The 22555-nt window shown below is 44.4% G+C and overlaps 1 protein-coding gene across 3 annotated transcripts; it reads right to left on the bottom strand.

The window, feature by feature from the left end:
• Positions 1-235: 235 nt before the first annotated feature.
• On the bottom strand, positions 236-13238 carry NFIL3 (nuclear factor, interleukin 3 regulated). 3 transcript variants are annotated; one of them, XM_077139441.1, is made up of 2 exons: positions 13161-13238; positions 236-2258 (listed from the first exon to the last, which is right to left on the bottom strand). In XM_077139441.1, the coding sequence occupies exon 2, from the start codon at positions 2080-2082 to the stop codon at positions 694-696; it is 1389 nt and encodes a 462-aa protein (XP_076995556.1). In that variant the 5' UTR covers positions 2083-2258; positions 13161-13238; the 3' UTR covers positions 236-693. The 3 variants fall into 3 exon arrangements, with proteins under 3 accessions (XP_076995556.1, XP_076995566.1, XP_076995575.1); XM_077139451.1 differs by lacking the exon at positions 13161-13238 and adding an exon at positions 12437-12625; XM_077139460.1 differs by lacking the exon at positions 13161-13238 and adding an exon at positions 9992-10507.
• Positions 13239-22555: the final 9317 nt, after the last annotated feature.

Here is a 22555-nt window from a genome sequence, read left to right as displayed (position 1 = left end):
GGTCAGTGACTCAATCAGCCACATCTATGTCATATGCTTAAAAGAGAGATGACTAATGACAAGCTGTTGCCAATCCACTCAGATTTTTCTACTTAAAAAAAAGTATAGAGAAACTGTCAGTTTAAAGAAAAATACAAATACAGGAGAGAGATTTAATAAATCAGTCTCAAATGTAAGAAAGTTCATTGTTATTTATTTTTCTTTTTTTAGATTTTTAAAAAACTGACAGCCTGGCCAAAGTAGAGGAAAAACAAAGTAGGTTTCCCTTATTTTAGGGGAGAAAACTCTCCCAAATAAGTCAAATGTAGACTACTTGAATATCCATTTTTGTAACTTAAATTATTTTTCCTTTTCCATGAAGTCAAAGGCAATAGCGCAGAAGTTCTGTGTTTGTAACCAATCCTTTATTGAAACTGGTAACTTGCACACTTTATAATAGAACAACAAAAATAATGTTCACTATATACAGCCTTCGTATGGACTATTTGGCTATACACAAGGCATAGTGATAACACAATCTAATCTTCATAATAATTTGTGCACAAAAAAAAAAAAAAGACACCAAAGAGACAACATGTGAACATTACAGTGAAATGACATCACAAGGTCCAGTGAAAATTCAGCATAATACAAAACATACTGATGTATTGCCAAGACGTCATTCTAAATACCCAGCTTCCCTTCAGTAGTAATTCACCCAGAGTCTGAAGCAGAGATCTGTTGCGTAGTTATAAGTCTCTTAAAGGTTGCCACTTCTGCGTTTAAGTTTGCTATTCCCTGCTTCAAATATAAATTCTCTGGGTCAGACACTTTGTAGACAGTGTCTTTAATGTCAACAACTCCAGTTTTGAAACCATTCTGCGTTTGGCCATGCAGCTCTTTTTGATGCCAATGTTCGGATCGGAGCGACCAGTCCTGAATGTCGGCCACCTGCACCGAAAAGGGAGTGAGAGAAGAAGGTACCATGCTGGGGGCGCTATGCTTTTCAAGTTCCAGGTGTCTTCTGGACGTCATGTGGATGGGCGAGGCGAGTTTTTGCGTGGCATCAAATTCATGCTCCAGCGCCTCTACTTTTACCTGCATGGCTCTGGCTTTGATCCGAAGCTTGTGTGGCAGCGCGGAGGAGTTCACCTCTGGCACCTTCACCACCGTGGCATGGACACGCTGAAGTTCAACTGGAGAATGAATCGGGCCTTTGGGAACCTGCTGCTCGTCTTCTCCGTCGGATGATTTCCCAACGACACCATCGTCCGTCTCGGACGTTCTCGGGGAATTACTGGAGGAGCGATTGACTTGCAAGAGCGGGGGAGAGTGCGAGTAGCCGGGAAAAGAGTTTCCTATATAGTTCTGATATATGGAGGCTGTATAGGAGTCTCTGTCATCCCTTGGCTCTCTGGAGTAGTTCTCCAGCTCCATCGGCTCTTGTTTGATGATTTGGAACTTGTTTTCAGGACTCGTGCAGTTATTCTGGACGGGACTCTCCTGAGTGTGGTCTACCGAGGACACTTCCGAAACGTCAGACAGAGAACTCTGCGGAGAGTGCTTGATGACGGAAATACAGCTACTTGCGACCAGAGAGGGTTCGTGCTCGTCCACAAACGGGCCGACGCTGGATTTGGAAGTCTGATAGTCTTGGAAGTACACGGCTGTAGAGTTACTGAGCTTCTGAATCTCTTGAGCATAGGCCGTGGAGCTAATTAAACCAAACTTTAATTTCAGCGAAAGCAGTTCGGCTTTTAGAGTGGCGTTCTCTTCTCCCAGCGCAATTAGTTTGTTCTCCAAAACCAGGTCATTCAGACGTCGTTTCTCACGAGATCTTTTGGCGGCTTCGTTGTTTTTCCGCCTTTTTTCCCAATACATAGCATCTTTCTTTTCATCGGGAATGAACTCCCGCTTTCTCCTACAGGCTGAGGATTTGTTTTTCCCCACACTGCCTTCATTTAGTAGTAAGTCTTCACTGGTGCTCAGATCTTCAGACACTTCAGTTAGGGCTGGGTTAAGCACCAGCATTTTGTCCACAGCACTTCCAGACTCCAGGGTCGCCTGCTCCTTCTTGATGGCCTGCATTTTTCTCAGCTGCATCAGAGACTCCTTTAACCTAGCTAGACGGAGAAGGAGAGCAAATTTTCCTCAGTATTCTCAAGCTCTTTAAAAACTGTGGCTTCAAATCCATCAATAATGGTCCTTTTGGTGACACCTGTTCAGGAGAACTCTCTTGGGCTCCTCTAACTGAATGGACTGGGCGTCTTCTAGGTTATCTGCAAGACATTAAGATTAGCCAGTTACCCACAAGGTCAATATTTATTACCAATTATGTACAAGGAATCATGCTAAGCATTTAGGGGATACAGGACTGAACAAGACAGAATTCTTGCCTTCAAGGAGTCTTCAGTCTCAAAGAGGAAATAAGTACCTGAATCCCTATATTATAAAACTGTAAAGATCAAAGGCTAAATGAGACATAGCAGGAGGGTTCAGGAGAGTGAGAAAAAACATCTGCCATAAGGTGTGACGGTGGCTCAGCAGGCAGAATTCTTGCCTGCCATGCCAAAGACCTGAGTTTGATTTCCAGTGCCTGCCCATGCAAAAACAAACAACCGCCCTAGAAGAATTAGAGACAGGCTGTATTTAATTAAGGGAAATGGTTGGGTGTGGGATGGGACTTTACAGGACAGAAGTGATCGATGCCTATGGTTGGTCAGTTTTTAAATAGTACTTGCCTATGACAATGCTTCTGAAAAAAGTTTAGATAACATTTATATACCTGCAAAGCAACCATGCTCACTTCTTTAAAGGAACTTGACTAAGTATACTGCTTTATCACAGCAAACTAATTTTGCGATCCTTATACGGAATAAAATGTTAATGGAGATAGTTTTTATTTCCGCAAAAGCCAAACTAAAAATCAGACCAAGAACTTAAGGTGACCATAAACACATCCCTGACTGCCTGGCTTGGGCATATATTCTCAGCTTATTCCACCACATGGGATAATCACATCCAAACACAAAGGATTCTCCCAAATAAAGCCTTCCCTTCGGAGGCATCTGTGCTATGAGATTAGAGATGTTATTGTTGTTTTCTGGTTCCTTCAAACTGAACTATCAAACATTTAGCTGAGATTGAAGCAGCCAAAATACCTTTTAGGTCCTAAAAATTCTGTCATAATGGATTTCAGCTATACAGTTGTTTTGGAGTAAAACAAACCATTATTCAAAGGGATTTCTTAAAAGTACAGCACCTGCTTGAAACTTAAAATTCATGTGAAATGTAATCACGGGAAAAATCTCTTTCAATATTACTAATAAGTTTCAAACAAAATACAAGGTCTCAAAATCAGAAGAGCCTCCTCTTCCACTGATGAAACATGTATAATCTGGATGCGACCTGACATTTAACTTCCTATTAAATAATAAATCATCATATTATGGTCCAATAATTATCTGTACATGGTGGTTTTGGATCTGTGTTTCTAGACACTGCTTCTCTGCCTAATTTTCCAGTTGGCCATACTTTTCATAAAGTCGTTGTGGCAAGACAAGTGTTTTCTTATCACTCTGTGTACAGTGACTCTCTATCCTGCCCTATTAAAAAAGATGTAATGTTTTTTTACATCACTATTTCTTTCTTATGCCCAGTTTTGTTATGAGTAATGAAATCAAGTTTAATGTCATCAACTGGGAAAGTCTGCCAGCTTCTTTGGTCTTTTCCAGAAGGAACCGGAGGAATGACGCAAAAATTTACAGTATCTTAAAGAATAAGGTATCCTCAGTATCTTGTCCATCTAACTAAGCCAGCACAGCTTAGGGAGCAGGCAGTCACAATTTACCAAATTGGATTCTTCTTTTTTTTAAATTAACTAACACAACATTTAGAAATCATTCCATTCTACATATGCAATCAGTAATTCTTAATATCATCACATAGATGTATGATCATCATTTCTTAAGAATTGGATTCTTAAGACCAAGTTTCTGTTGGTTCTTTGGTAATAAAACTCAATGGAAAGTGAAGGTAAGGAGCCTGTTACACAGTAGATACTGATGTTTTTGAAAGAGAAGCTTTCTAGTTAACTATTTAGTAACACATTACTATAAGCTTTTGCCTTTCTTCTAACATGAAAACTCAGTTTTCTCTACTAATCGAATGAATTCTTCCCCCCTCATATTTACAGATATGCCTGTTGGTTCTGTTTCTCTACAGAACCCTGACTAAAATACGCCATCATTACACCTTTATAGAAAACCTCATTTCTCTTGAGTTAATCTTCCTCCTATTTGGAGTTCACTACTTGTGCTATAAACATGCCATGTGTCCCTCCTCTGCACATACAGAATGTGCTGTCTCTATGACTTAGTTGGCAAATGGCCTCATATTGTCTTATGATATTTTTCGGCAATATTATTTATCAAACAATCTTGCAGTGTCACAAAGGATTTAATCAGCACTGTGAGATAATGCAGAAGGAGGTGCTGATTTCATACACTCTGCATCTTTCTACGCGTTTGCCTTGTCCACTCCAACTGGCGGCCGCACATTACTTCAGGGCAGAAATTAATTTGCATTTGTATCCTTCTAGCAACAAACTGAACATACTAAGTGTTCAACAACAACTAAGTGTCAATTGGTTGACAGTCACCAGCTTATAATGTGCCTTCAGAACAAAACTTCTCTGAACTTTCGTTTTAATTCAATACTGCGTGAATCTGAAAGATTTTCACTCATCAAGAGAGCTTCTCTCATCATTACCTGGAATCTGAAGAATTTTTGCTCATCTATAGCGAGCTTCTCTTACCATTACCTGATTCATTCAACACACAAGGAGCATCTCCCGTATATCAGACTCTGAGCTGAACAGGGGCCAGCAAAAGATGGAGGGGGCAAAATCACACTTCCAGCACTCAAGGAACTTATGAATCTAGGGTGGGAAACCAACATTGAGTCACCTCATTACTGGATAACTGAGGAGGGGCCAAGGGGTTGCACACACACACACATCCATTGTTCCTGCAGCACTGCTGCTGTTTTCTTGGTGCAGTGAGAATAACAAAAACAATAATGTCTGTCATTCATTGAGCCCTTATCAACAGATACTGTGGGCCTCACCTGCCTGCATTATTTCATTCACTTTCACCACAGTGATTTTTCAGATGAAAAAATACTATCACGCAGCTGCTTAAGGGAAAGAGCTAAGATTCCAGCTCATTCTTAACCTCAATTCCAATTCCTTCAAAAGGACCCTCTCTCACCCTTGCATAGGATTGCTCTAGTGTATCTCCTTGCAAAGCATTCTCATTTACATCAAGATCCTTTTCTGTATACCTCTTATTTCTGAGTAACACACACCCTCTTAATAAGTTCCTTTGGGAGCAGCAAGGCAGTGTTAAATGCTGTCATAATTTCTTTAAACCAACAAAGTATCTTCTAGAAGTTTTCCTCCAGCTTCCTAAGAGTTGTTTTAGATCCTGAGAGTATTTAATGAATTGAGAAAAATGGCACTCAATTAATTTCCATCTCTGCTAAAGTGTTAATCTTCTGGAAATTCTATTTATGCTAAAATAAACAGGAAAGACAAATTATAGCTATGCACACTGTCACCTGTGATTTTTTTTTTTTAATATACCAAACATGAGGGATAGTTTCCAACATGGGGGGCAGGCAGCATCTCTTCAGACCTTCTCAATTTTCAATGAACATGCTAAAATACAGAAAGGCTGGGTGATTTTCCCAACATCACACAGCAGCCAATGGCAGAGATGGCCCTAGAAACTATTTATGCCCCACCACAGACAACTTTAATTAATATACAGCAGTGGCAGTTTACAATGCCTTCTGAAAACATCTCTAGTTATGCTAAACTAGTGCACTAGAGTGATTCCTGACTTTATTGCAAAGTCCAGTATTTTCCCTTTTGATTAACTTAAAATAATTACTTCACCTCAAATCAACAGTTAATGCTGTGGTACATAAATACTGCTTGCTTCTGAGTGTGTGTGTGCCTATGAATGACTGAAACTAAATGCCACTTCTCTGATGTTAGCATATGCAGCATGATTAATTTCACCACATCCATTAGATAATATTACTGTTTCTTAAAGACCCAAATAAAAAAAAAAAAAAAACGGAAATTTAAGAGCAGGAGTCATCATATGTCAATTGACACATTTTTCCCTACCAAGCACAGAGGTGTCACCATTACATGCCACTTGAATGCTTTTTTCTTTTTTTACAATACATCAGACTATACCAACATGAATTATATTCCATGAGCCCAGATTTTAAATTTTACTTAAATTACATGACCCAAGTATTTCTTTTAATTAAGACTAAGATTTGAGTTAGAAAATTTCCTAAAAGAAGGAAACTTTGCAACACAAATGATAAACCAAACTTCTCAACTCACCTCATTATGGGTATTTAGAATTATAGACTTGTATTTTTCTCGGCCTATAACTGACCTCTCTGAGAAACGTTTTACAATTCAAACTTTTTTGCTAAAAAAAAAGAAAGAAAGAAAAGAACCATTTTGTTCCAACTTACTAAGTGTTCAGACAATTATGAGAAAATGTTGTCACTAGTTATCTCTTTAAAGGGAAGTTGTATTGCAAATTGTTACCATTATATATTTGTATTTTCACATTTTTGCCAGTATAAGGTGAAATACTGTTTGATGTGCCCAATGATTTGATAACAGTTTTACAGACCCATCTAATTTCCCCTCTACTCTCTGAAGGTACTTAGTCACTCATAGACTCATACAGCATAGAAAACATTAAAGAAAAAAATTCCTTTCAAGGTAAATCTAAATTATGTTAAACTGTAAACCACCTATCCATTAAAAAGGCGGTCACTTCTTTTTGGAAAAAGTGCCATTTACGTGAAAAAAAATCAATCATTTCAGAGCTCTTCACATTTTTAAGCTGTGAATATAACCAAAATGTTAAGCTACATTTTCTTTCTGAGTGTAAAGTCCATGACATGACTGCTTTGATGAAATGCTTTAATACTTTTCGTAGATAATAAAACTATAAACTAGTTTTTCTAAGCAGAGATAAAATAAGAAAAAAATACGCAGGTACAATGCAAGGGGCGGGTGGGGGGACTTGCTAAGAAAACTTTAAGGTTCCAAGAGGATTTTGCAATCAAGCTGAAGAATAAAAGGCTTTTTAAATGAAGAAAACTATGCTAAACTTAAGGTTCACTTATGGCAGAGAGACATGTATCCTTGATTAAGATACAAACACACACTTAGAGATGCTCATACTTGCCAGAATCTGGCATAGCAACTAACTGATTTCATGACACCATGCACTGTATCATGGATTGCAGTAACTTAAGAACTTGAAATATAAAGTTGTATGACTTGACATTCTTTTATGAAAGAGGCCAGCATTTGTAACCTCCTGTACCAGGAAAATATTCTGAAGACTGCATGGCTTGAGAAATAAAGAATAAACAACCCTCACTTAAATAGGGAGAGTAATTTGAGGGGAAAATGAAATAGCAATGCAGTTTTTAAAAATCTGCGGTAACTCAGAAATGGGGAGCATTAATGTTCTCAAAACTTTCAAAAAGATCGTTTACCAGTCTAGCGCCGGAGCCGAAATCTTCCGGAACACCAACAATCACACTGTAACCCAGTGAGAGGACCTCCTGCAATAGGTGAGTTACACTAGAACACACACAACACGGAGTAATGGAGACACAAAACTGCGTGGCTGCAGGGGCTGGCTGGGGAGGGGCATGGTGGGGAAAGTTCTTCAATGTCCCTAATGATATTGAAGGATGATCCTACTTCTCTTCAGCTCTACTTTTTAATTTCTCATCCACTTTCTTTCCCAGGGAGCAGATGATTAGAAATGTCATTCACTATAATATGTGCCTTATGATTACATTTTTTTAATGATGAAATGGTTTATTTTTACTGTTTATTGGAAGGCTACTTAATTGCAGTTTGAGATCCTTAGAATATTAATTAATAAAAGACACCATGTTCTGATAACGAAAGGACTCATAAACATCATTTTGATATCACTGAAACTAACCGGAGCACAGATTATTAATGAATGGCATCTAATAAATTCTTATTAAAACCTTCTTATCATAAAAATAAGCTTATGCTGTCTAAAGAAAACCCTATGAGAATCTTTTTTTTTTTTTAACTGCAGTGAAGTTATCTGCAAAGAAATTTGAGAGCTAATTGCTGAGTGGGGGTGTTGGTAGTAAGAAAAATTCATTTTGAAACCGAAAACGTTTTATGTAATGCCTGTGTTCAAAGGTCAACATCTTTCAACATTCTCATACTAGTCCAGTCTGGATACAAATCAACTCAAATATAATTCAGAAAAATAACAGGATATCAAACAATGTGTTAACCCTGTTAAATACAAGCCTACCTTTCCAAAACAAGAAATGAATATTAAAGGAAATTTCAATTACATTGTTCTGTCATATTTTGAATTGAATCCCAAGCATACTCTCATTCCTCAATACAAATGAAAAATAAACAACTTTTAACCGCAGCAATGCCTTGTGGATTACAAGTGAAGCAATGAAGTATGTGAGGTTTTTAACTCGGATAATATTAAAACCTAGACTGCACCTTTTCCATTCCCTGGCCATAATCACATTTACATCTAATTACTGACTCTGATGACCAAGGGAGGACCAAATTAATTAGCAAAATCCACTCAGGGAGCTCAACTTGAGAAAAGGCTCTAACAAAGGGCTTTACTTTTCATACTGTTGCATCATATGGATGTTATCATTGCATGTCACAAAGATAAGCCTTTAACACAGAAAAGAAATTGTTTCAAAAATTGCCATGAGCTTGCATTCACACTCATTGAATGGACAGAGAGAGGGAAAAGGTGTTTGCAATTCTCAAGACCCATTTCTTTTCCAGTCTCCTGGGCTCTGGGCTGCCAATCAATTTTCCTGAGATTCAATACTTTCGTCTTTATTATAAAATGAGAGTGATAACAAAGCACTGAACACAGCGCCTGGCACATACAGAGTGCTCAGTAAACATTAATTCTTCCTCTGATCTGAAGAATAGGGTGTTTTCAAGGCAACAATGATTTAATTCTAGGCCTTTCTAGACTCCCATGATTTTTAGCAAAGCATTGATTGCTTTTATGTTGCAAGTTTCAGATTAAACCAAATTAAATGTTCTTATTTTATCAATTAAAAAAAGACAATTATACCCGGTTTCGTAAGACTCAACCTTAGTTTTTAACCATATGGGCTGCACCTGGCCCCGCTCTAAGATACCTGAGCTGTGGGTTCTAAGCAATCTCTGCCTATCTCAGAACCACAGAATTTTAGATACCCAGATGACCCTGGCCAAAGAAAAGTGAGTCACAGAAAGGTGGACTTGGAAAAAGCTCAACGTGTGGTGCTTTTTCCATCATCTAAGCTATCATCATCACCTCTCTGTTCCTAAAACAGTTCCCCCAGAACATACCCCAAACACTTGGTAAATCCAAAGTTCTGCAGTGCTTGAATCCTAAATAACACTGAACGTAACAGTGCACAGTTTAAGAAAAAATAAATGAACCATTATTAGAACTAAAAAGTATTTGAAGGAGAATTTTTACTTACAGGCTTCATTTTTCAAACTATAACCTTTTACTATTACTGCACAGAGATTCAGGCAGAGAACAATAGAGGGCAAAACCTATGTTAGAAAAAAACAACAACAACAAAGAAAAAAACTGCCTTCTAGCTGCAGGGGTTTCATTCCCTCAGTCTACCCTTGACCGTGGAGATGACAAAAATGACAAGTGGCAAGAGTCAGGCTGGGTCCTGGCGGCAAAGGCTCTCAGCTCAGCACCACACCAAAGCATGTTTTCTAACTACTAAAAAGTAGACTGCCCTCAAGACAGGAACTGATCAGGGATGGAATGTGAGGATATCACCCCATACAAGCCAAGTTTTCCGTCCATTTTCAACACAGCAGATTGCCTTGATGCATGCTTTCAACGAATACCTGTGATGTTCCCATGAGTTCACTGTGAATCGGGGCATGGACTCATGTGAGCATTTATTTTGAACTCGGTGGATCTGAGTGATATGCACATGCGTGAGTTCTTTCCCAGGCCAGCCTCTGATCCGATAAACGAAAGGTTCAAAAAAAAAAAAAAATGCAGCCACATAGCTGATCCCAGTCAAGGTGGAGCCCTCTTTCCCTCCTCACCATCCCTGGGCTTTGGGGGCCCTAAACTCAATTCCTCTGGTCTGTCGAGAATGGTAGGCTTTCTTGGGTTCTTTGAAAAGGAGAAGTGCTTGGCTCTGACGCACCTAAGATTCGCAGAACAAAGGTGCCTGCTGGTGATCAGCACCTCGCTGGGCCAAAGGAGCGGGGTTACCCTCTGCATGTGCCCTATCAGAGGGCAGGCTGCTGCACCTAAAAGCCAAGGGAAACGAAATCGCCTTCCCGCTGGGGCTTCACATCTCCGCCCCCTTCCTCCCTCCCGCGAGCCGGGCGCTGCAGCTCTCCTCCCCTCTCCTTCGCAGCGAGAGCCTGGAGCGCACACCCCCCTGCCGTGGCCGCGGCCGCGTCCCTCCCTCCCTCCCCCGGCACCGCGGGCAGCGCTCCGGGGCCAACCCGCACCGCGTCTCCCCAGATCCCCCCCCATTCCCCTCGGGACCCAGCTCGCGCGGCCCCTAGGCGGCGTCTCCGGGTCACCCGCTTCCCGCCGGGTGGGCGCGCGGCGGGGCCTCGGCGCCGCAAGGACCCCCAGCGCCAGAACAAAGGAATGTGGGGAGGGGGGCGAAGGAGGAGCGCAGGCCCCGGTCCACCCCCCCCACCCCCAACTACCCGAGCCCAGAGGCGCTTCCCCGGTCCCACCCTGAGGTGTCCCCTCGCCCACCACCCACTGACCCCCTTCCCCAGGCCGCCGTCAGCCCCCAAGGGCCCTCCGGGGCAGGACAGGCTCCGCCAGGAGGTCGCAATCAGAACGGGGTGCCCCGTGGCCCCCTGCGGCCTGGGACACCCCGCCCGAGCTCGCCAAGTAGGTCTGGGGTCTACCGCGGGGCGGGGGGGGGGGGGCGCAGTGATATTAGTGTCTTGGAAAGAGACTGTAATTATTTGGAGTAGCACATTGTGTTCTGGAAGAGAATCTCTATAATACGCCCCGCCCCCAAAATACAAAAAACTACCCACACTTTATTTAAATCTTACATTAGAGAATAAACCCTGCCCACATCCACACCAACATATAATAAATTCACACATAATTACGCTACTTAAGAATCCAGGAAGAAATTTAATATCTGACTACATTATATATTCATATAGCCTCACATGACTAAAGCCAGGCTATCCGGGCAAAAATTCAATCTACTAACCTATATCTGTTTCCCATAAATCATATCTGGTCTAGGGGAGAAAAAATACGATGTGAAATAAATACGTTTGACCTCATTCACTGCCGCTATTTACAAAAGCCAAGAACAGAAGATTCTCAGAGAACAGCAGTTTCCTAAAGTGTCCTTTAAAAAGATAAATGGGAGTCAGCATCCAGCAAATCACCAGGCTCGGTGAAATGCCTTCCTAAAAATACAATCTTATCAAAGGTCTCCGAAGGCGTGGAGTTAAAACTACAGCAAATGGCCTTGAACTTGCGTTTGCACACAGCCCTGGAGAAAAAAACCAGAAATAGCACCGTGAGGCCACAATTGTTAAAATGTGATCGTTAGAGCTAAATTTAGAAGAACGTACATTTCATTTAGGGTAAAAGACGCATTCCGTAGCTTGAGCGCACTCCAAGCTTACCCGGTTGTCTACTTCCCTGTTTAAAACAGCCTTGGGGAAGAAAGAAAGAAAACACACACACACATACACACACACACAACAAAAACCTGTTACAGTGACATTTTGAAAGGCTGAAATTGTCCTACTTTCTTTGTAGCAAGATTATAAAATCCCGTAATTAGCTCCCTCTTTCTAAACTCACTGCCAGCAAATTCGGCAGTTACATAATGCAACATTTCCAGGAACTATTATGTGCTCGAGCTTGTGTCGGAAAAAAAAGCGCTGACATTAAGGTGAGAAAAGGGGCCGGCCGAATGAAATGCATTAAAATCAGGAAGGTGGGGAGGAAAACGTCACAATGATTTGTCCTCGATTTAAAAATAAATAGCTTCGAACCTATAACGGGGCGAACCCCTGTATTATCCAAGACCAACAATCCAATCCGAGGAATTCTTCCTTTTATGTCTGGCCAGATTGTTCAAAAATGCATCTTTATTTATTGGGGGGTGGGGGGCGTCCTGTAGGCGTAAATCACGATTTACTGCCTAACGCTGCGCTAAAAGGACCAAATCATCGCACCGAGACGTGCGTATTCGCGCATCAGCCTCACCGCCCTCGCCAGCATTTCACCCTGGGCAGATTATGCAATGTCTTCAAAGAAAAACAAATCCCACCAACCTTCCCCGGGGCTTGTAAAACACGCTGACGACAAACAGTGGCCAACCTCCGCAGCGCCGTCACCCCGGCCGCGAGCGAGCGCCGCGCAAGCATTCTCTGAATGCCGTCACCATTCACGCTACGAACCCTCTTTCTCAACAAGCAAATCAAGTCTGGTCCCCATTGCTCAACCCCTCTCCTCTCCCCCGCCTCCCCCGGCCCCCTCCCCCGGCTCCCTCCCCCCGCGCCCCCCCCCCCGCCGCCGCCCCAGCTTCGCCAAACCCCGCAGAAAGGGAAAAAGAAATGAAAGCCAGAAAGCGCGTCCCTTCCCGCTAGGAGATGGCTCAGCCTCGGATCGGCCTCCCTGGCGCTTTGCTCTATCAAAACATCAATTTTCCTTAAATAAGGAGACATTATGCAACGGCAAGCGGGGGGGGGGGGGGAGACGTGGGGGGGGGGGGGGGAGGCAAGCAAACAAGCGGGGACTACGTGCCGGCGCCAGGGCGCTGCAATCAAAGCGGCCGCCTTAAGGTGGCGATTCCCGTCCTGACAAGGCAGCAAAAGTTTATCTAATGAATGCCCCACGCACCCGCCGAGCCCCGCGTCCCCGCGCCCCGCACCCGGCGCTCCAACCCCTCCCCGCCCCCAGCCTCCCAATTCCAGCCGCGCGGGGCCCCGGGGAGGCAGGGAGGGCGGCGGCAGCGGTCCGGAGCCCCTCGGCCCGCCGGGTGGGCGGAGCGGTTACCTGGCTCCTTCTCTCCGGCCGGCAGGACCCGGGCGGCGAGCGGCGAGGAAGGGGTCGGCGTGGGCCGGGGGCGGCGGGCGGCCGGCGAGAGGCGGCGGGCGGGCGCGCCCTCGGGGCCCGCGGGCCGGTCGGCGGGGCGGAGGCGCGGCGCGGGAGGCGGGCGGGCGGGCGCGCCGGGTCCGCCGGGCGCCGCGGCCGCGCCGAGAGATGTGTGTTAGTAGGTCAGTTCCGAGCGCCGCGCGACGTCGCCGCCCGCCCAGCCCCGCCGTGACGGGCGGCCCCGGACCCAATCGCCGCGCCCGCCCCCGCCCCCGCCGCGCCGCCAATGGCCGCGGCCGGCAGGGGCGGGCCGGGGGCGGGTATGGCTCGGGCCCCGCCCAGCCCTCTCCGCGCTCCCCTTCCCCAGCCGCGCCGCTAGCAGCCCCGCGACCCTCCGGGTCCTCGGCCACCACCGCCGCCCGGGTGCCGGGCACGACCCGCGGCCCGCTCCGGGGCGGCGCTGGGCGCGGCCGGTGCTGACCCTCGTGGTGCGAGCTTGGAGGAGAGGCCACTCGGGACCCCCCCACGCCCGCTCCTTTGTCGCCTCCCTCCGTCCTCTCCCTTTCTCTCTCCCGGTCGCCGAGTGTCTCTGCGCCCGGCGACACTCGATGGCTCGCCGGCAGAGGCGCGCCGGGCCCTCTGCGGCTTTGTGTCTCCCGGAGCGCGGAGTCGGCCCGGCTACCTGTTGCGGATCCAGGGGACCGAGAGCCGGGGCAGCGGCGACCCGGGCGTGGCCGGGACAGCCCAGGGCGCCGGAGACAGCGCAATCTCCCACTCCCTTGGTCCCCTCTTCCTTTTCCGGCACGCTCCCGGGAGGACCCCTCCGCCTCGGGGTGGCCGGGGGAAGGCGGGGTCGGGGTGGGGGGCGCCCCAGGGGTCCCTGGTAGGCTGCGGGTGCTTAGGGCGTGCAGTTTGAGGGGCCGGGTTGGCGCCCGGCACTGCTGCGTAGACAGCGATGAAACTGCCTCGGCGCCTACCCCCAGTGCTCTCCGACGGCCCGGAGCGGCGGAGAGAAAGCGCAACAAACCGACGCCTCCCCCCCCCCCCCCCCCCCCGCATAATTAGGACTAAGATGACGGCCGCAGAGTTGTTGCATAACACGCCCGGGAGACCGGGTTTGCAGAGGTCCAGCTGTCCCCTGGCCCCGAGGACAGGTGGCCTTTCCTCCCGGGCCCTGTGCATTGGCGATCGGGGGCTCGGGCCGCTGTTCCGCCCACTAACGTGGGGTGCCGGGGCCACTCAGGTCAGCGTCTGGTGCGCCCGGAGAATGTTCTTTTCCGGGGATCTCGAAGCGAGTAGCTTGTTAGCGTCGTTTCTGGCCGGATTTGGAGGCAGTTCTCTCGCCGCGTGTTCTCTTGTGCACGTAAGAGACGTAAAGAAATGGGAGAACGAGGACTAGTCGGGACTTCATTCAGCACTGTAAATACCGTGCAGGCACGTGGCAGATGGTCACCGCGTTTGCACATAAATAGGCAGAGGGGACAGTGCGGTCCGTTGAGAAGGAAGCCATATCCGTAACAGAAGTGGCAAGACTTGCCCAAAAAGGACCCGTGGCAGGTGGGAAAGGACCTGTACCCTCCATCCGACCCCCTACCTGTTCGGCTTGCTCTCTGCAGGACCTGGGATAAGTGCCTCCCATGACTTTCCACTTCTTTTTCGTCTGATACAAACACAAGTTTATTATTATTTTTTAAAGGGAATTTTGCAACAAGCAAAAGTAGACTGAGCCCCCAGGTATCACACCAGCGTGTGCAGTCATCGGCAGAAAATCTACTTCCTAACTTTGCCTTTTCCTGTCTCCTACACTCTCGCGTTATAAGGTTAATTATTTCAGGCACCCCAAGGAGTGATGTTTAAAAAAATATGTCAGTTGAGTTTTTGTTTTTTTTTTAAACGTCGCATTTCAAACCATTTCCAAAGGCAACATTGTTTGTTCGCAACACCCTCTTGTTTTCCATATTTCATCTGGTGATTTATCAGCCAGATCCTGGCAACTTAAGACACACAGTATGGAATTTAGCATCTTCCCCTAATTATGTCTTCCCAGGGGCTCACCAATTCATAAAGCACATCTGGGTATGGATTTTGAGTTAATGCTCTCTCTTAGATATGTATTGTAAATAGTTGATTGCTTTGATGAAAATTAATCCCGATATTGATTAATCATTGCCTCTTTTACTAAGATGTTTCCCTTATTTCCAAGCCCTCACAGTTTTGAAAACCTTTCTTAGAAGAAACCAAAACCATATCCATAAATCAGTTACCTTTTCAGGGTGGCAAATGCAGCTAATTCCTAGAAACCCAGAGCTGCACTGGATGATGGGTCCCTCCCCTCCCCCACTCCCGGAATGTGTTCTCCAAGACTAAAGGCCTCCTTGCTGTGCATTTCGAATAATACCACAGAATTCCAAAGCTGTTAAAGAAGGGCAACTTGAAATTCAAGCCAGAAACGTGGCTGGAGTCATCTCAGGCAGTGATAGTGGAGGAATTCTCTGAGCCTGGCAAACTTGTCCTTTATGCTGCATTTTGAAACCTGATGTTTCTCCAGTTACCTGGCATATTTTAGATTGTGCTTGTGTCATATCTGTCCATCAGTTTTTATCATCCCCTACCTTGGAAGTCAGACGAAGTGTACAAGTTATTTGTGATACCGATTTAAAAAATAACTCTTTAGCTCCTCCTGCTGATTAGGAAACCAATAGACAGTATGAAGACAGACCTGTTCCCATTACTCAAGTTAGATCCTAGAACACTCTCGGGATGGGCAAGCATTTGCAGAATGACGTGCATAAATGGTGCGTGAATGGTGTGGGCTGGATTGTGGGTTGAAGCTGTGACCAGATTTCCAGGGGGATGGCGGCAGGGGGTTCTGGTTGAACTGTCCCTTTCAGTCCCTGGGGAAAAGGGTAGGGGGAGAAGGAGGCAGAAATGGTGACTACAACTCAAGAGCTCAACCACATTCAACCTCATTTTATTGCCCTACCACTGTGCTTTCTGAAAAATAAAAAGTAAGAGCTATAGCTCTTCAGTGCTATAACTCTTGAATGACTAAATATATGCCCTCTCCTTATAAGACTGGCAGAATCCTTCAAACCCCGAATAGCCCTAGCTAGAAGAAACCTAGGAAGTCCTATATATCCAGAGGTTTTCACACTGGACTGCACTGAGCAGGGATAGCTTGAGATGGAATTCGGCAAGTCCCCTGCAGGAAGCCTGGGTCAAAGTGGAGAGAAAAGGCCCCATTTAAGAAAATGCTGCCTCATGGCTGCAGTGCTGGAATACAGTTCCAGGAACCTCAAGGCTCCAATCTTTCAGGCGAAAATAGAAATTTTAATTTTTTGGTAAATTATCCTGATTTTTTAGTGTGGGATTGCAATTCAGTAAAAATAAAAAAATAAAAGTCTCCATGGTTTCCAGGGCTAGAGGCTGGACAATTGGTACTCTCTGACCCTTAAGTTCTGAAGAGATGTCCCAAGGAAAGGGCTGGAAAACAATCCTGTCCTGAATACCCAAGTGGAACAGCTCCCTGCTATGTGCAGACTGGACTTCTGAATTCCTTTGTAGAAAAATTTCAGTCGCGAAAAACCACGGGTCAGGCCTGACGTGCTCATGGCCAGCTTTGGAGCTCCCAGTTCCCAGGACAATTCTGCTTATTGGGGAGCTCGTGTCCTCTTGTTAAGCTTCATCAACATATGTCTAAACCACACTCTAGATCCATTGGCTATAGTTGGTATTGTTTTATTTTTTTAATAAATAAAAAGCAGTTTCTATTATGAAATATAGCATATATACAAAAAAGCAATAAATTTCCAAGTATATTTTAACAAGCAGTTATAGAACAGATTTCAAAATTTGGTATGGGTTACAGTTCCACAATTTTAGGTTTTTCCTTCTAGCTACTCCAAGACACTGGAAGCTAAAAGTAATATCGATAGAGTGAATCAGCAGTCATACTCATTTATTAAATCCTATCTTCTCTGTTATAACTCCTCCTTCTCCCTTGATCCTTCTCCCAATCTTTAAGGAAACTTACGCTCTGCCCATTTTAACTCTTTTATATTGAAAAGGGCTGTTGATAATTTGGGATGGGGGAAGGAACTAGGTGATGTTCTGGAGAGGCTGGCCCCTCTGGGCTTTAGGACTTACCTGGCCTGGGAACCCATCTGGAGGTTGTAGGTTTCTGGAAAGTAATCTTAGTCCGTGAAACTTTGTGGTTTTGCTTTTTCTTTTTTCAAACTAAACGAGGCTTTAAAAGGTGAGTTTGTGTGGCAGCAATTCGCATGGTTCTATATTACTTGCAGGAGGGTTTGTGATTTATGCTGATATTTTGGCTTTTACCTAATGAGTCACCGAATGTTTAGCAGAAACTTCCTGGAATGGTATTTGTTTCTTTCACACTTGTACTTGCTTTTATTTCAACTGTTCATGCCAGTTGTAATCATTAGCTCATTCCTCCTCTTACTCTTTTCCTTCTTTTTTCATTCTTCTCCCTTTGTGGACCTTTATTCTCCTTTTGTATTTATTTCTCTTGATTTGCTCAATTCATTCTCTTTTTTTTTTCCTTTGACCTTTCTCCAGTCATTAAAATCCTCATTACTCCTTTGGATCCTCTTCCTCTACCAAACGTCCACCTTTTCCTTCCCTGTTGCCACTGACCCATCCTAGCCACAAACTAGACAGTGTGACTTTAAAAATTCACACTCTGTCTTCCAGCCTCACCTTCTAAGTGTCTGGGTTTCTGCCCTGTGCTTCCACTAGCAGGGGCTCCATTAGCATGCTTGGCCTTATTCTTAAAAAAAAAAAAAAGGTTTTGCGGAAAATCGGGTAACAGAAGATGGTCAAAAAACATTTTACATAGAAGCAATGGCTTTAGAGTATGGAGGGCCAAAATGTTTCATATTAAACTGCTCCTACTCAAGAAAAGAAAGAAATTAGATCTCTACACTGACGGCATGATTTCCCCAGACAGAAGCAGCTGAGGTCTGAATGCATTTCAAAGCCTTTCCAGAAGACTCAGGAAAAGACCATAAAGAGGTGATTTTGCAAAAGAAAAGAGAATGTTGCAAGTACACTATTACAAAAATGGAAACATGTGGGTAAGTTACTTAAAATCCAGCCAACACAAATGGCATGTATTTTAGTTCGCATTTTTATTAATTCCAGTTAAATGGCATATATGACTAAGGGTGCCAAAATAAAGCAAACTAACAAAAAAGGCGGGTGGGAAATAGTGTAATACATGAAAAATGGCCAAGCCTTTGGAGGCAGCTAATTGTGTTTATTGCAAAACCTCGGGTGATGGAGCAAGTCTTATGCCAGCAGTTAGTTAGTGACTGGGACACAGCAGGGCGACAAGCATGTGGAATATCAACTTGTGAAATGTGTTCTGACAAAAATCATTTTACTAAGAATAAGAGATGACATGTCCACATTGCAGCGCAGCTCACATCAATGAGGTCAACCTTATCTCAAAATTTCTGTGAAGTCATGAACAGGAGAGTTTACTGGAAAGAGCCCCAGCTGCAGCTCAGGAGGCCTGGGTTCTAGTGCATTCTTTACCCTAGACTTGCTAAGGGAATAATTTTATCCCTCTGAACCTCGGTTCCTGCATCTGAGACTTGAGGGAGTTGAGCCAGGTGCTCTGAACCATCCCTTCCAGAATTAAAAGTAAGTGATTTCTTTAGATGAGCCCTAAGCACATGGTGCAGAAAGAGACATTTGCAAATTTGGCATTTAGAGAGAAGCAGCCAGGTTACTAGTGACTCGGTCATAACCTGCATTTTGCCTGATGTTAACATACTCAAGAGAGCATTACATTGTTGAGTTGCATACTGACCGGTTTAGAGTCAAAACCTGTCTTCTGCAGGTGTGGTTTGTTTCAGCAAGAGATTAAAGTGAAAGCTATCAGTGCTGTAAGTGCACTAAGAAGTCCGGAAATTGGGTGTTTGACCACATTTCTGGTCTTCTGAGAAACTTCCAGTTTAATACACTTTGAGCAACAACTCAAGAGAGCTTAAGATTTTAGTTCAGCTACTGCTGTGGGATGATATTTTCAAGCTGTGCGTAGACATTTAGGGAGGATTTTGCCGAGTCAGTGTCCTGGCAGGATGGTCAAGAACGCCGTTCCCAGACAGACACCAGGGAGGTTGGGGACAGTGGAGCCTAGTGGTCAAGAGCCAGGTGAGTTTATGACCCTGTCCCAGCTCCACCGCTTACGGGCTGTGTCACTGTGGGCAAGTTTCTTCACTTAATTGATCTCTGCCTCACTTTCCCCTTCTGTCAACATGGATAATAATGGTAATATAATAATATCATAGTAATATGAAATGAAATAGTCATATAAAAATAATAATACTCAATCTCCGATTGTTCTGAGGATTAAGTGAATTAATATATGCTAACTGCTTGGGAAAGGGCCTGCTATAGGACAGTGGTAGGTTAGGTATTGTTATTATTAACCCAGTCAAGGCATAACCAGCGTCAGAGTAACGCTATCATCAGCTGAAGACTCGTGTATGTCCATGTAAATTGAAATGGGCAATAAATTCTGTTACACTCTCCGTCCCTTATTCAATTCAGTTGACCAGATGAGCTCCTTTGTGTGCAAGAGAGGGTATCAGAAGCTGATAGGAATAGAAGTTCGTTCATTCTCCCATTCATTCAGCACCTACTATGTGCCAGGCATTCCTAGGAAAATTGAGTAGACCCCATGCCTGCCCTAGACCATGAACTCATTCATTCAATCCTTCATTTGGTAGACATTTACTGACCATTTTCCCGGGGCCAGGAACTAAAGTCAGGTACTTACAGGTTATTGGCATGGTGGCGAGAAAGGATTAGAAACAGTACAAATCCCTGTTACAATGAGATGGCTACTTGAGAAAGATGAGACCATCTGTCAATAGGCATTCAAAGGAGAAGAGAGTCACATCCCATTGAAGGGAGATGGAAAGCAGATCTGAAAACAGTGGCATGTGAGCAGAGTCCTTAAGGATGTGTAGGCGTTCCACCGGCAGAAACTCCGTCCAGAGGATCCCAAGTGGAAAGACCTGCCTAGCAAGGACACGAGGTGGGTGATGCAAGAGTCTCTGGGGGTGATGAGTTGCACTGAGTTGAAGAGCTGGACAGGGTGCAGGTTGTACAAAGTGGAACAGGCTGGGGGGTAGACCAGACCAGTGACACTGAGGACCCAGATTGGCCCACAGAATGAGGCTTTTATATTATTTAATTGATGGGAATACAGCTGGCTAGAGAGCATCCTCCTGAAGCAACATGTTTCAAACACATTTTTTCCCTTATAAAATGTGCATGCATTAAGAATCAATACTGGGAAGTATTTGAAAGCCTGGACTCAAGAACCCAGCCTGCCTTTGGGTTTGAATTGTGCCTTGCTAGATGACTCTGGGTAAGTTACAAAAAGCCCTGTGCCTCAGTTTCCTCAATGAAAAATAGGGATAAGTACTACTGCACATAACCATAAAGTTGTTCAGAAGATTAAGTGAACTAATTTTTGTAAAGTCTTGCAAGCAAGCCTAGTATACAATTTGATTATTATTGCTCAGGATAATAATTAAAAGGCTTTGGAGGAAGTCTGATCACTCACAGAGACAGAATTCCAATGATGATGTTCTCTTTTATATGCTGGAATAGTGGCACAGGACTCTCAGAGATCACCGCTCCCCACGTAAGCACTGTCCCCCGGAGGCCCCTCTTCTGCTCTCAGACATTTGAACTTAGCTGTGGTTCTTATGGAAACAAACCAAAGTTTTTTACTCAGAAAGAACAAATTGGCAATAATGAGCAAGGTGAATTAGGATGGAGAAAACTAGAAGCTGGAGCTAGGATGATGAGTGATCTTCATTCGGGTGTGAAGAGCTAAGGTTACAAAGGACAGGAAGGAGGATCCTTGCGAGGGGCCTAGTGGACCCGGAAGAGACAGGCCTCCCCGAGTCACTGCCCTGGGGGCGAGGAGGGGCGCAACCTATTCTTTGCCATACGGCCATATGGAGTGCTGACAGCAAGGCATAACCCCCAGGGGCCAGATAATCCCGAGCACCCCCGATGATCAGTTAGTGGCAGATGTTAGAACATTCTGGGGAGGGATCAGTGTTGTCTGTGATTTTGAGCCCATGTGCCTGGGATGAAAGCAGAGTCTCCCCGTCTTCTGCCATCACTCTTCTCTTGCTGTATGATTCCTCGAGAATGAGCTGTGAATGGGGTCTCCCACAACTGGCAAGAACTGTTGTTAGGAGCATATGTTTATGATTGTTTTATCTCCTTGACAAAGTGACATGTTTGTCATTATAAAGAATTATCTTTTTGTCTCTAGCAATGATTATTTTGTATTAAAGTCTATTTTGTCTGATATTAGTATAACCACTCTAGCCTTCTTTTGTCTACTGTTTGCATGCTATATCTTTTTTGATCCTTTTACTTTCAAGCTATCTTTGTCCTTGGAGCTAAAAAGCATGTAGACTGCACATAGTTTTTTGCTTCTGTATCTAATTCCACAATCTCTGTCTCTGATTGGAATGTCTGTTCACTTACAATAAGGCAGTTATTGATATGGTTGTATGTAGGTCTATAATGAACTAATCAAGAGAAGTGTCCTTACGAAGGTGAAATTTTGATACACCTCTGTGCATCAAAGTTGGTTTACTTTCCCAGAGGTGAAAATTCTTTTAAAAAAACCCCAAAACCTAGGGCAACAAGAAACTATCAAAGAAAGATGGGAACTAACATGTATTGAACATCTAAAAAATGCCAGTGATCAAGTTTGCTGCTATATGTGCTTCCTTCTCTGATCCTTGTGGTGACGTTATCATCCTCATTTATCCATGAGGAATTAGAGTTTATGGAATGACCAATATTTTCACATAGAGGAATTCAGTGCTCAGCTTAGATGCCGAGCACTGAATTCCTCTATGTGAAAATAATAACAAATACTTGTATATGCATCATTTTATCGCATCACATGTATTAACACACTTCATTCTTATACTGTCCTTTGCAGAGGTGAGAGGTGTTGGTGTCAGCAGTCAGACCAGCTGACCCCAAGTGGACTGTGCAGTCCAGGTGTTTGGCATGTACCATAATGTGCTAGCCTGTGCCCTTATATATAATGTCCCTTCATGCCACCAAAGCAGACAGCCCAGGTAGACATTAAGGGATGGGATTGGACTTGAATTGGTTAACCAAAGCGAGACCAAGCATGACTTCAGCCTCACAGCGTGTTCCTGCTTGGAACGTGCTGCTCAGTTATTTCTTTCTCTCCTGCTCCTGTTTTCTGCTTCTGCCCGTTTATGGAATGGTTCCCAATACAGGACTTGAGCTGCTCAGCGAGCCGTACCACACAG

This window comes from Tamandua tetradactyla, chromosome 2, assembly GCF_023851605.1.
Source record: "Tamandua tetradactyla isolate mTamTet1 chromosome 2, mTamTet1.pri, whole genome shotgun sequence".
Lineage (NCBI taxonomy): Eukaryota > Metazoa > Chordata > Mammalia > Pilosa > Myrmecophagidae > Tamandua > Tamandua tetradactyla.
This window is presented reverse-complemented; position numbering and strand designations above follow the sequence as displayed.